General features: G+C 38.9%; 1 protein-coding gene across 2 annotated transcripts in view; it reads right to left on the reverse strand.

Annotated features, from left to right (window-relative positions):
• Positions 1-15,640, reverse strand: part of LOC126485158 (GTP 3',8-cyclase-like) — a 293,950-nt gene that overhangs the window by 162,981 nt on the left and 115,329 nt on the right. Inside the window, exons 4-5 of one of the 2 annotated variants that reach the window (XM_050108830.1) lie at positions 2,361-2,585; positions 372-506 (exon numbers count right to left, since the gene is read on the reverse strand). In XM_050108830.1, the coding sequence (XP_049964787.1) occupies positions 459-506; positions 2,361-2,585 (273 nt within the window). In that variant the 3' untranslated portion in view covers positions 372-458. Of the gene's footprint in view, positions 1-371; positions 507-2,360; positions 2,586-15,640 lie in introns of those variants that run through there. The other variant, XM_050108829.1, reaches the window with a different exon arrangement.

A 15,640-nucleotide genomic window follows, 5' to 3' on the forward strand; every position in this document is an offset into this window, starting at 1 on the left:
GTAATAGTCAAAAATGGTTCAAATGGCTCTGAGCACTATGGGACTTAACTTCTGAGGTCATCAGTCCCTTAGAACTTAGAACTACTTAAATCTAACTAACCTAAGGACATCACACACATCCATGCCCGAGGCAGGATCGAACCTGCGACCGTAGCGGTCGCGCGTTTCCAGACTGTAGCGCCTAGCACTGCTCTGCCACTCCAGCCAGCTGCTGTAATAGTCACAAACATATAAGTATGTGGTATCACATAACATTCCGCCAGTGCGGACGGTATTTGCTTCGTGATACATTACCCGTGTTAAAATGGACCGTTTACCAATTGCGGAAAAGGTCGATATCGTGTTGATGTATGGCTATTGTGATCAAAATGCCCAAGGGGCGTGTGCTATGTATGCTGCTTGGTATCCTGGACGATATCATTGAAGTGTCCAGACCATTCGCCGGATAGTTACATTATTTAAGGAAACAGGAAGTGTCCAGCCACATGTGAAACATCAACCACGACCTGCAACAAATGATGATGCCCTAGTAGGTGTTTTAGCTGCTGGGGCAGCTAATCCACACATCAGTAGCAGACAAAAAGCGTGAGAATTGGGAATCTCAAAAACGTCGGTGTTTAGAATGCTACATCAACATCGATTGCACCCGTACCATATTTCTATGCACCAGGAATTGCATGGCGATGACTTTAAACGTCATGTACAGTTCTGCCACTGGGCACAAGAGAAATTACAGGACGATGAAAGATTTTTTGCATGCATTCTATTTAGCGATGAGGCATCATTCACCAACAGCGGTAACCTAAACCGCCATAATATGCACTATTGGGCAACGGAAAATCTATGATGGCAGCAACAAGTGGAACAGCAGCGACCTAGGCAGGTTAATGTATGGTGTGGCATTAAGGGAGGAAGGATAATTGGCCCCCATTTTATCGATGGCAATCTAAATGGTGCAATGTATGCTGATTTCCTGCATAATGTTCAACCAATGTTACTACTACATGTTTCACTGCATGACAGAATGGCGATGTACTTCCAACATGATGGATGTCCGGCAAATAGTTTGCGTGCGGTTGAAGCAGTATTGAATAGCATATTTCATGACAGGTGGATTGGTTGTCAAAGCACCATACCATGGCCCGCACGTTCACCGGATCCGACGTCCCCGGATTTCTTTCTGTGGGGAAAGTTGAAGGATATTTGCTATCGTGATCCACCGACAATGCCTGACAACATGCGTCAGTGCATTGTCAATGCATGTGCGAACATTACGGAAGGCGAACTACTCACTGTTGAGAGGAATGTCGTTACACGTATTGCCAAAGGCATTGAGGTTGACAGACATCATTTTGAGCATTTATTGCATTAATGTCGTATTCACAGGTAATCACGCCGTAACAGCATGCGTTCTCAGAAATGATAAGTTCACAAAGGTACATGTATCACATATGGAACAACCAAAATAAAATGTTCAAATGTACCTATGTTCTGTATTTTAATTTAAAAAACCTTCCTGTTACCAACTGTTCGTCTAAAATTATGAGACATATGTTTGTGACTATTACAGCGCCATCTATCACAAAGCGAAAAAAGTGGTCCAACTAAAACATTCACATTTCTTTACGTATTACATGAATATGCAATAAAAAATGGGGTTCCTATTTAAAAAAACACAGTTGATATCAGTTTGAGCTATGGCAGCGCCTTATAGCAGGCCAACCATTGCGCCAGCTGGTTTCCCCCTTCGAGCTAGACAAATTTCGTTCTTTGTAGTTTTTTCGTTTGACACTTATTTCGTGAGATATATGGCCCGGTCACGATCAATGGACTACCCTGTATATAAAAAATTACCGATTTTATTAGGTCTTGAAGTAATGCGTGTAAAAATTTTAACATTTTCAACTAGTGTAGATTATATTTTAGAAAATAAAATATAATACTTCCCACGCAAGTTTATAAGTAATATACATATCATTTTATTTGGAAAATTGCAAATTTTATAATCAGGTAAAAACCCGAAAAAGTGAAAAAGAATGTTTTCCCCTTCTAACTCCCCTTAAAGTTATGGAAATGTGCAAGCTTTCGGAGCCAGTGGCTTCTTCTTCTGGCAGAAACAATAAGGGGACGGAAAAGGGAAGAAAGAAAAGGATTGTCAAGGTTTAGGAAATGGGGAGAGTTGTAGAAAAGCTGCAGAGAAACCCAGGCCAGGACAGACTTAATGAATGGGATGAGAAATATGTAACTAAACCAGTCCATCTCTCATACCACCAGCAGATGTGAAGTATTATTGTGATTGGTAGTAAGTCATAAACATTAAATTATTTTCAATGTATGTTCATATGTAATACTGGACGTACCTTTGAGGTATCATTGGGCCCATTGGGCAGAGGATCAAAATTAGGCCACTGCTTTCTAATTATTTGGACCATTTCACTAAATGAGACCATCTTCCCATCATTCCATTTGTTGCCGCTGAAAGGCATGTACTCGATAAATCTTACATCAACATTTTTCTCTTTTGTTAACTCCACAAAACTGCACACTTCATCTTCATTAAAACCTCGCATTACAACACAATTTATCTGTGGAAGAAAGACACCATTAAAAACTTGGTATCAGATAAAGCATGGTTTAAACAGAGTTTGAAAGACTTTTTGATAGGTAACTCATCCTACTCAATAGATGAATATCTTAACAGTGGCTGTTAGGCCAGCTTAAATAAGAATGTCTGTTAGATTTCAGTTCTGAGAGCACTTTGTCATAACAGTCAAGATTATGTACTTTTTGTTTGATAAATTTATTAATAGTGCATAACAATGTTTCAGTCTGACAGCGTATCAATTCTGAAAATATTAGCTGTTCCAGTTTGTATTGTATTCACCTAGTTTGACAATCTCCTGACAAATGATCAGGGTATTCAAATGTTTTATATTTTTTATGTTATACTTTCTGGCATGTTACTCACCCATGAGAATCATCTCATGTTTTGGGTCTTGGAACAAAAGCTGAATCTAATCTAATCTAACCTACAAAATAATGGTTCTACAAGTCTGTTGTTATATTTGTATACCTCACTGATTCTGTTAAATTAATCTTTTTCTCTCTTTTTAGAGAATGTCTGAATTTATCTTAGCATGCCAAGCTGTTAACCTTCTTAACAATTTATGAAAATTAAACTACATACATCTCCAATCTTTTTCCCCACTCCAACGCACAAATCTTTTGCTGAAAGTGTTATTTTAACAATTACATGAAACTGTGCTGCCATTTGTGAAACAAAGTTGAAAGTGTTCTCAAGATAAAAGGTCTTCAGAAAAGGAGCATTTAGTATCTGTGCAGGTGGTAATACTGACAGCCATCATATAAACAAGCCCAAATGGTAGAACATCCCGCTTTACACATACACGCAATGGCAGAAAAAAGGAAAAGAGCACACCTTTCATTCAAGCATTGAATATATAAACTGATGAGACAAAACACTATGACCTCCTGTTTGATAATGTGTTTGTCCACTGTTGGAACACAATACAGCAGTGATTTTGTGTGGGACAAGTTCAACAAATTTCAGGTATGTTCCCAGCATTATGTGAGGTATGTTCCCAGCATTATGCAGCACCGCATGTCTAAGCACAGGTCATGTAATTCCCATAAATTGGAGATCAGTGGTTTCTGGGTGCAGAACTGGTATCTGATAGCATTGCAGATGTATTCCATCAGATTCAGAAGGGGTGAATTTGATTCTGGCCTCGTGACACTGAAAGTCATATTGTTGAAACATGTCACCTTCATTAGGGACAGGGTGCGGACAGTGCACAATAATGTTCACACAGAACAAAGCTGTTATGGAGCCTTCAGTTACTACCACAGGACCCATAGAAGACCAGGTGAATGTCCTCCATAGCATAATATTGCTCCCACTGGCCTAAGTCTGTAGCAAAGTGCACCTTTCAAGCACCAATTCACTCTGTTGACAGTGTATGTGCACAAAACCGTCAAGTAGGTGTAATGCGAAACTCGAATGATTCAACCAGATGACACATTTCTATTGATTCACTGCCCAATCTCAATGCTCCTGAGCCACAGAAATTGTAATTCAACTGTGTTGTCAACATGGGAACATACAGGGGTTGTCTGCAGCAGAGCCCTATGTTTAACAATGTGCAATGAATGGTGTGCTCTGAAATACTCGTGCTTCCACCAGCACTGTGTCATCAGACATGCCACAGAAATTAACTTCCTCAGCCGAATGTCATCTTTTTCAAAGGAACCATCCCAGCATTTGTCTTAAATCATTTAGGGAAATCAAGGAAAACCCAAATTTTGATGGCCCGATGGGATTCGGGTCCGTTGTCCTCTGGAAGTCAAGTCCACTGTCTGACCACTGTGGTGGCATGACCTAGTCTTAATTAAGCCAGAAAATCCTGGGAAATGCTGACATACTTATTGATTTAAGATATAACAATTTAAAACAATCCTCTCATGAATTTCACTACAATTTTCCGCTCTTTTGAAAAAAAATTTCTTTCGACTGTTTTGATGTTGTTTAGTATGTTTAAATAATGATGGCAGTCTCTATAAAAGGGCAGTTTGACTTTTAAGTTTAGTTATACTGTTTTAAACTACATCCTTCATCTATTTGTCCACCCAGAAGTGCTATAGGATATAACTTGAAGACTATGGTGAGGTGGTGGGGGACAGTCATGTGTTGAGAAGGAGGTGCTGCCAGAAATGAAGTGTGTGAGGTGACGTTATTGACACTGCATACAGGGAGAATAAAAATACTCTATTCCATATTCATTTACAATCTACGTCTGGCCCCCATATGGTTTTACTTTTCTCCAATAAGAAAAAAGAAATTGTCAGTAACTGTCTTTATAAGGTCTTAAAAGGAAACAAACAATAGAAATCTAGGCTGGAGTAATGACCATATTATAAAAAAGATACATTGCTATTCACTGTATACAGGAGATGTTAGGTCACAGACAAGCACAACAAAAAGACTACTAAACACGTAAGTTTTCCATCAGAAAGACTTCTTCCAAAGTGGACAAAAAACACACACACACACACACACACACACACACACACACACACACACACCCAACCGTTGTTTCTCCCATGATGCACAGTTGCTCCCAGTCTGGCCCTAGCAGCCGGAGACAGTGGTCATGTATGTGTGATCTGCATTTGCGCGCATGTGTGTGCGTGTGCGTGTGTGTGTGTGTGTGTGTGTGTGTGTGTGTGTGTGTGAGGGAAGGGGGGGGGGGGGGGTTTGCACCAAAAGCTTACGTGTTTAATAATAGGTGGTGTTCCTTTCCCCCCCCCCACCCCCCCACCCCCCTGCCAGCAACACATTTACACTATACAGTGAGTGCCAATCTATCCTTTTCATAATACTGTCATTACCACCTTGCCAAGAGGCATATTGTGGAGTAATCCAAAGGGCTCTACTAATTTGTACAAGAGGAAGGAGAGCACAATCTCAATGTAAGTTTTTAGAAAACTGGTATGTGCATTACTTCTGCAAACCTTTCAGAAAGGATACGGTATGCACTTCATTCAGCAAGATGAGTAATAAACAATATTAGCAATACTGCATCAAACTTGTTCACTTTCATCTTTGGATTAAACATTCGATTTCAGAGAGTACAGAATTTGGCAGAATCAAATTTTGGGGATATGTGGAACTGGGACAATGGCATATTTTTTACCCATTCAACAAACTAAGCACTGCTGATTGCTACTTTTATTGTGTCTGCTGCTGCAATGCATATATGAAACTATAAGTGCAGCATCTATGATGGAATAAAATGTTATACAAATGAAACATACAGGTACAGTGAAATAGAGTAGTATGGCTCATCATTTCGGTCTCACAGATTAGCAGGTGTTGACTTGAAATATAATACTTAAGAAGTTGAATCCAAAGGAGAGGATGTACCGTATTTACTCAAATCTAAGCCGCACTTTTTTTCTGGTTTTTGTAATCCAAAAAACCGCATGCGGCTTGGAATCGAGTGCAAAGCAAGTGGAAGTTCTGAAAAATGTCAGTAGGTGCTGAAACAACTAATTTCTGCCATCGAATATATGTAGCGCTACACAGGCATGCTTCATAGGCACAAAGATAAATACTGGCGGAAAAACCTCTGCGTCAGTAAATAAATTAAAAAAAAAAGGTGGAAGACAATTTTCATACATTATCCAACGAAGTAAATACAAATTCCGTATTGTTCATCTTCGAATGTAGCAGAACTTCAATGTATTACGAAAATCCGACCGGCAAGACTGTTTGGAATGTTTGTCAATATGGCCAACTCAATGTTCCGAATTTTTTCCTACCTGTGAGAAGAGACGGTTGCTAATAGGAACCTGATGAAATGTGAATCACATGCAGTATTCTCTTCATCATAAGAGTAATACGAATATAAACATTTTGCCACGTATTCTTTCGTGTTTGCTGCTATCTTATTTAAATCCTGTCTGCCTAATAAACTACAAAACTAGAGTGAGACAACAGCAAACGCGGAAGAATATACGTATCATGTCATGTTTATATTCATATTATTCTTATGCCTAATAGTGATACAGTCAGAAATGAAGCACGGCAACTGACTAGATTTTTATATCCAAGATGACTCTAATTTCTGTGCAGAATTTGATGTACTAAAGAAGCGGCCGCAAAGATTTTCAAATGGAGAAAAATTTTCACCTAACTCTCGTTCAGAACATGTTCTATCATACGCAGTCTATTATTTGGTTCTTGTTGATCATTATCAAAGAAAGCAGCAGTGTAAGGAACAACAAATAGTAGTCTCTTGCCATTGTTTCGCTAATGAGATGATTTCTCTTTTTTTTTTTTTTTTTTTTTTTTTTTTTTTTTTTTTTTTTTTAATTGTAGGCAGCGGTAGCGTGTACAAAAGCAAGCCATGCCACGAGTGACGACAGGCCGCAAACACGCACTATCAGAATGCGACAAACAATGCATGACACAGTACAGTAATGCATTTTCAGCTTAGAGTGACATAAACGCCTATAACAAGGAAAACGGCACTTATCAGATCAAAGCAAAATAAGCAATTGATTCAAACCAGATGAAGCACATGAAAAAGGAAGGGTACCAGTATAAATACGGATGGAGCGCCTGACGCATAGCAAAGGCTACCTGGTAAAGCTTAACTGCTAAGCTTACGACTCGAACCAAACTACTGTAGCTGTATCGTCATTCATTCGACCTAAATTGTGTCTCATATTACAACGGACCAACTTTGTTTCGATTTGGAGGTGCGGCCTAAAACTTTTCTCTCCCCTTGAACTTCGAGTCTCAAATTTCAGGTGTGGCTTAGATTCGGGAATTTTTTTTTTTTTTCTTTCCTTTATTTCGAGTCTCATTTTTCAGGTTTGAGTGCGGCTTAGATTTGGGTAAATACGGTAGGTGGTATTTCAACTAATTCTGACTATGAAATAAAACAAAGTACAGCAGGGAGCTCTGACGAATCAAAGAGCAGCGATGAAGATTCTGATGAATAGTAAAGTATGAGTTAAGAAATAAGATGCTACTGAGATCATAAATTTTTGTTGTGTTGATGAATCTGTTAACAAACATATTCAAAAATGCACTGAAACATTGGCACATGTAGTGTTGGGAGGTGATAAACTGTCATTACTGTTAGAGGAGCTACGTATTTCTTGCTGTTCTACTCCTAAATGACACTGTATCTGAAGGTATAGAATGAATCTTCACTGGCTAGAGAAATGGGTAACACAATTTTACAAGTCTCTGCTGTCATGTAATCTCTTCAGGGAAATCATGACTGTACTAAGATTCAGTTTGTGGTTGACAAGGTCAGAGTCATTAAGAAATGCAAGGCAGCTACCATGTCAGTCCTAGAAGAGAGAGACGTAGCAAACTGTCAAAGCATGTACAGTCCCGGTCCATATGTTTGTGGTGATGTACTAACCAAGTAATACTGTGTGTCAGGCAGCGCATTACTCAAGAACCATCATGGAAAAAGGTGGAGTGGTAATTTATGTAAAAAACAACATATTTTACAATGCATTAGATTTAAAGAGCCATTGTATAGAGCAACAAATTGAAGTATGTGGTGTTGAGATTACTGTAAATGACTTCACGGCTGTAGTGTTAGCACTGTATAGATCTCCCTCAGGGAATTTGAATGTATTTCTTAAGCACTTAGATTCTTTATTATCCATACTGTACTCAAAGTCCAAGAACTTGATAATTACTGGTGACTTTAATGTTGATTTCCTAAATGAGAGCAATAGTAAAGCTGATTTAGTACATTTAATGGAGTCTTATAATCTGATGACAATAGTAGATTTCCCAACTAGGGTTGCTGTTAACAGTAAAAGTCTGATAGATAATATATTTATAGGTAAGTCTACATGGAATGAGATCATTGTACATCCAATCCTTGGCCTTTCTGATCATGGTGGTCAATTGCTTAGGCTCAATTACATCAGTGTGTGCAACAGTTCCGAGCATTCTTGGAAATCTTTTAGGATAATAAATGAACAGGGCCTTAAAAAATTCAGTGATAGCCTAAAAGAGATAGACTGGAGCCGAGTTGATAGGGAAACAGATGTAAACAAAAAGTACAATTCATTTTTAAATGAATTCATGTCTGTATTTGAGTCCATCTTTCCCAAAAAAAAGTAGTTAGAAATAGTCATATAGGCAATGCCAAGAAGTCTTGGATCACTACAGGGATAACAACATCTTGTAGAACAAAAAGGATGTTATACAGTTCTCTCAGGACTTGTAATGATCCAAAGAAATGACAACACTACAAACTTTACTGTAGCATTCTCAAGAAGGTTATAAATAAATCTAAAAGTATGTGCATAAAATCAGAAATTGAAAGCTCAGAAAATAAAATTAAAACTATAAGGAATGTAATAAAGAGGTAAACTGGCAGGACAACAGGGAACATGTCTCAGGTAGAGATTAAAACAGGGGACAGTATCATAAAGAAACCTGAGTTGGTTGCAGAAATATTTAATAACCACTTTTTGAGAGCAGCAGAGAAGACAAGCTGTAATGGTTCTATGGAAGAATCATTGTCCCTCCTACAGAAAGCTATTAGCAACAGAATCCCACAGTTATCCTTATCTCCATTTACTGTAAGCGAAGTCATAAGAGTAATTAGATCATTAAAAAACAAAAATTCTGCTGGTGTGGACAATATTTCTAGTAAAATACTGAAACACTGTTATAAATTTGTTAGTCCCACCTTATGCAACATATACAATGCATCCCTACAAGATGGGATTGTCCCTGACAGACTTAAGTTGGCTGTAGTGATTCCTCTCTTTAAAAAAGGGGATAAAAGCATTGTTACAAACTATCGCCCAATATCCCTATTAACTACCTTCTCGAAATTCTAGAAAAACTCATGCACAGGAGGATTGTAGACCATCTCAAATTCCATAGTATCTTAAGCAAAAATCAGTTTGGTTTTCGTGCCGGTCTTTGTACTGAACAGGCAATATTCTCTTTCAGCAACCAAGTTTTGGAAGCCATTAACAAAAAAATGTCTCCAGTGGGTATTTTTTGCGATCTTACGAAAGCCTTTGACTGTGTAAACCACCAAATTCTTTGGAAAAAGGCAGAATACTATGGTTTAGGTGGTACTGTTGGCTTGTGGCTACAATCATATCTACAGGATCAGAAGCAGACTGTAATGCTAAATGGCTCTTCTGGAGAACCTGCCTCGTCTGAATGGGGCATGATAACGTGTGGTGTGCCTCAAGGCTCCGTTTTGGGCCCACTGATTTTCCTCATCTTTATTAATGATCTTCCTCTTTGTTCTGAGACAAACAGCAAATTTACCCTGTTTGCCGATGATACCACAATTCTAATTGACGATTTGACTGATCATGATCTTGAAAAAACTACAACTACTGTTTTTAATGACATCTTAAATTGTTTCTCCTCAAATGGTCTCTCACTCAATGCAGATAAAACTCATTATATGAGGTTCCATACATCACAAAGTAATCCCAATGAAATTGACATAAAATGTAGAGATCAACCAATACAGAAAGTTGAAGAAACAAAATTCCTGGGTGCTTACATAGACAGTAAATGTAATTGGTCAGTTCACATTCTTCATCTATGTAAAAAACTTAGCTCGGCAACATTTTCACTACCGGTAATTTCTTCAGTGGCTGAAGTTGACACTATTAAGGTTGCCTACTTTGGCTACTTCCACTCATTGATGTCATATGCTATCATATTCTGGGGGAACCAACCACTTGCAAAACAAGTTTTCACCATCCAAAAAAAAAGCAATCAGAATAACGTGTGGGGTTAATCAAAGACACTCTTGCAGGCACTTGTTTCGGAAGATAGGTATCCTAACAACTGCCTCACAGTATATTTTTTCCTTGCTGACCTTTGTGTGCAAAAATTATTCCATCTACCAAGACAACAGTAAATTCCATGGTTATAACACCAGAAACAAAAACAATCTACATTTAGAAATGAAACATCTCACTCTGGTACAAAAAGGAGTTTACTACTCCAGCATTAAGCTGTTCAATGCTCTACCACTACATATCAAATGTGTTCATACAGAACTGCCAAAATTTAAACGAGTTCTCAAAGATTACCTGACAGAGAAATCTTATTATACTGTGGATGAATACCTGAAAGAAAATGTATACCATCACTAAACTTATTGCGTCTAGAAGTAGTTCAATTGATTTTATTGTGCATTTGGGAATTAGCTCACTTTTTGTAACAACAGATTGGCTATACATGTATTTACTCTTGTAGGCCTAATATCTGATTTAACTTTGTGCTCTTGCCTTTAACCTTTATTTGAAACTCCTTTTTCTGTCAAATGGTTGTTATGTTATCTAGCTGATATTGTATCTGTTACTTTATTTATAGTATGTCTTACTTAAACTATGTACAATTTGCCATTGAATTGCCCTTGTATAGTTTAAATTGAAACCTGTACAATTTGACACGTTCCATATCCTTGTGATTGACTCACTAACTGGATCTATGGAACAAGAAATAAATAAATAAATAAATAAATACTGAAGTGTGATCCAAGTCACACAAATATGGCTTTAATAATAACCTCCGAACAATGTGCCTCTAAGGACTCAACAAGACACAGAACACTGATGTGCACATTACAAACTAGAATCACACAGAGAGTCAGTCAGCACTGTTCCACACTAATATATGTGCGAGTCACCAGCAGATGGCACGGCAGGGACCGCACGGCACGCTTGGCTCCCAGAGACGGCCTCCAGCAGCCAGCCTGCAATGATCAGTCGGTGACCAATTTAAAGACGCATGTACGGCAACACCACTCTCGGTGCACTCACACTGACATGTACTAGTAGCACGATACAGCAGTGATGAGTAGTAGTACCCCTCCTGTCTTGTGCGCCTTTTATCTGGCTCTACAATTTACTTTCCTAGACCCACACAAATGCCTGATCCTCCTAATTCAATTTGCTCTGCAGACTATTTAAAACTTTTAAAGAAAAAGGAGCCACAATTGCACTTTGTGTGCCAGTTACTTTCCAATACATTGGCACCAGCTGATCTTATTTAAGAATACTCAACTTTCGTAGCCATACTTACAGCACATCCTTTGCTTCCTGGCCTAAATCCAAGTTAACTCCCAGCCCCCCCCCACACACACACCCCTCTCTCCCCCCTCGCAAATCAGCTAGTTGTGTGCTGTTATCTCACGTCACACCCTAGTCTATGAGTGCCCAGCTGTCTGTCACCTGACCCCTCTACCTGCACCCCTAGCTAGCCCACAGATGGCTCCCCACTCTCCCACGAGCCACTAAATGCTTCCCTCCAAACCCCTCCCATCTCTCTCCATCTCTCACATTGCCTCAACCCACCCCATCCTACCCCACTCTAAAGCCCCACCTCACTCCAGAACACTCACCATGGGCCAGTAAAGAGCTGGCAGTTGAGCGACCACAGCATAAGGAGACATGCATGCGCATGTGAGAGAGAGAGTGTGTGTGTGTGTGTGTGTGTGTGTGTGTGTGTGTGTGTGTGTGTGTGTGAGCGAGCGCACATGTTTTCCCTACAGCTAGAAAAAGAAAGTGCATTCTGGAAGCTCGCCAAGTAACGTACCTTTTAGTTTGGAAGGTAGAAGACGAGGTACTGGTGGAAGTAAAGCTGTGAGGATGGGTCGTGAGTCGTGCAAGGATAGCTCAGCACTTGCCCACGAAAGGCAAAGGTCCCAAGTTTGACTCTTGGTCCGGCACACAGTTTTAATCTGCCAGGAAGTTTCATATCAGTGCACACTCCACTGCACGGTGAAAATCTCATTCTACATACCTTTTGTTCGTGTGCCTATCGATGAGACAGTGCTTCTGCCTTTTGGTGAGCCATCTCCTTTATTCCTAAATAATTCGTAATTTTCAACAGAAACTTTCTGTACCTTATTGTTGCATCCTACATTACAATATGCAATTTCCACAATATGTGGTCATCTGTGAATATAATGGGGGTAACAACTGTAGGAGACCAAAAACTGACTGCAGTAAGCAAGTTCAAGTTATTGTACGCTGCAGTAGTTACCCAGAGGTGAAGAGGGTCACAGAGGATAAGCTAGCATGGGCAACTCCATGAAACCAATCTTCAGATGGAAGATCACAACAATAAAAACATTTGATTCAGCATACAACAGGCTCCAAACAGCATACACAACCTGTATGCTCAGAAACACAGAAAATCATATTGGTTCCATCAGCAGGAAACTTCAGCCCGTAATTGTTATGGAACACTGCGGCGATTTTGTTCATTAATAAAACCCAAAACTGGGGAGTAATAAGAGAGTATTGTTGTAACTTCTTATCAACCGGGTTACCAAAATACATATTAAGAAGACTGGTAAAGTGTTATTTTGAAGGGGTCACTCCAAAGCCCCACGAAAGTATTTGAGCAATGTATAAAATTAGAGAATCAGTGCACAATATTGAAAGCCTATCTACATTATCTATATCTGCATGACTAGTCTGTAATTCACAATTAATTGCTGGCAGAGGGTTCAGAGAACCACCCTCAACCTATTTATCTACCATTCCACTCCCCTACAGCATTTGAGGAAAACCAAACACTTCAATATTTCCGTACAAGCTCTGATTTCTCTTATTTTATTACAATGATCATTTCTCCCTATGTAAGAGGGCTCTAACAAAATATTTTCACATTCGGAGGAGAAAATTGATGATTGAAATTTTAAGAACCTGCTCCAGCAAAATGCTTTTGCTTTAATGACTGCCACCCCAATTCACATGCGATATCTGTGGCATGCACTTTCCTGTTTCCCAATAATACAAAATGAGCTGCCCTTCTTTGAACTTTTAAATGATGTCCTTTGTCAGTCCTATCTGGTAAGGATCTCACACCATGCAGAATACTCCAAAAGAGGACAGACAAGTATAGTTGTAGATAGTCTCTTTAGTAATCCTAACCTTCTAAATGTTTTACTATTAAATCACAGTCTTTTGTTTGCTTTCCCACCGCGTTATCTATGTGGGCATTCCAATTTAAGTTATTTGTAAATGTAATTCCTAAGTATTCAATAGACTTCACAGCCTTTAGATCTGCGTGAATTATCATGTAACCAAAATTTAGTAGATACCTTCTACTACTCATGCGGATGACAACAATTTTTATTATTTAAGGTCAGTTACCACTTTTTGCATCATATGGATAGGTAGCCTAAATCATTTTGCAGTTCGTTTTGATCATCTGATCACTTTACAAGACAGTAAATGATATGCAAGACTGTAAATGATATCATCATCTAAGAGGACTGCTCAGATTCTCTCTTAAATTGTTAATGTAGATCGGCAACAGCAGGTGGTCTATAACACTTCCTTGAGGAATGTCAGATATCACTTTTGTTTTACTTGACGATTTTCCATCAATTATTATGAACTGTGACCTTTCTGACAGGAAACCACACATCCAGTTGCACAACTGAGACAATACACCATAGGCACACAAGATGATTAGAAAATACTTGTGAGGAACTGTTTCAAAAAGTCTTCTGGAAATCTACAAATATGGAATCAATTTGAGAGCCCCAGTCGACAGCACTTATTACTTTGTGTGACTAAAGAGCTAGCTGTGTTTTAAAAGGTCAATATTTCTGAATCTATCTTGGCTATTTATCAATGAATCATTATCTTTGAGATAATTCATAATATTCAAACACAATATATGTTCCAAAATCCTAATGCAAATCAACATTAGTGATATGAGTCTGTTATTTAGTAGATTACTCCTCTTTTCTTTCTTGAGCATTGGTGTGACCTGAGCAACTTTTCAGTCTCTAGGTATGGATCTTTATCAAATGAGTGGCTATATGTTGTTGTTGTGGTCTTCAGTCCTGAGACTGGTTTGATGCAGCTCTCCATGCTACTCTATCCAGTGCAAGCTTCTTCATGTCCCAGTACCTACTGCAACCTACATCCTTCTGAATCTGCTTAGTGTATTCATCTCTTGGTCTCCCCCTACTATTTTTACCCTCCACGCTGCCCTCCAATACTAAATTGGTGATCCCTTGATACCTCAGAACATGTCCTACCAACCGATCCCTTCTTCTGGTCAAGTTGTGCCACAAACTTCTTTTCTCCCCAATCCTATTCAATACTTCCTCATTAGTTATGTGATCTACCCATCTAATCTTTAGCATTCTTCTGTAGCACCACATTTTGAAAGCTTCTATTCTCTTCTTGTCCAAACTATTTACCATCCATGTTTCACTTCCATACATGGCTACACTCCATACAAATACTTTCAGAAATGACTTCCTGACACTTACATCTATGCTCGATGTTAACAAATTTCTCTTCTTCAGAAACGCTTTCCTTGCCATTGCCAGTCTACATTTTATATCCTCTCTACTTCGACCAACATCAGTTATTTTGCTCCCCAAATAGCAAAACTCCTTTACTACTTTAAGTGTCTCATTTCCTAACCTAATTCCCTCAGCATCACCTTACTTCATTCGACTACATTCCATTACACTCGTTTTGCTTTTGTTGATGTTCATCTTATATCCTCCCTTCAAGACACCATCCATTCCGTTCATCTGCTCTTCCAAGTCCTTTGCTGTCTCTGACAGAATTACAATGTCATCGGCGAACCTCAACATTTTTATTTCTTCTCCATGGATTTTAATACCTACTCCGAATTTTTCTTTTATTTCTTTTACTGCTTGCTCAATATACAGATTGAATATCATCGGGGAGAGGCTATAACCCTGTCTTACTCCCTTCCCAACCACTGCTTCCCTTTCATGTCCCTCGACTCTTATAACTGCCATTTGGTTTCTGTACAAATTGTAAATAGCCTTTCGCTCCCTGTATTTTACCCCTGCCACCTTTAGAATTTGAAAGAGAGTATTCCAGTCAACATTGTTAAAAGATTTCCCTAAGTCTACAAATGCTAGAAACGTAGGTTTGCCTTTCCTTAATCTTTCTTCCAAGATAAGTCGTAAGGTCAGTAATGCCTCACATGTTCCAGTATTTCTACGGAATCCAAACTGATCTTCCCTGAGGTCGGCTTCTACTAGTTTTTCCATTCGTCTGTAAAGAATTCGTGTTAGTATTTTGC

Source organism: Schistocerca serialis, chromosome 6, assembly GCF_023864345.2.
Source record: "Schistocerca serialis cubense isolate TAMUIC-IGC-003099 chromosome 6, iqSchSeri2.2, whole genome shotgun sequence".
Taxonomy (NCBI): domain Eukaryota; kingdom Metazoa; phylum Arthropoda; class Insecta; order Orthoptera; family Acrididae; genus Schistocerca; species Schistocerca serialis.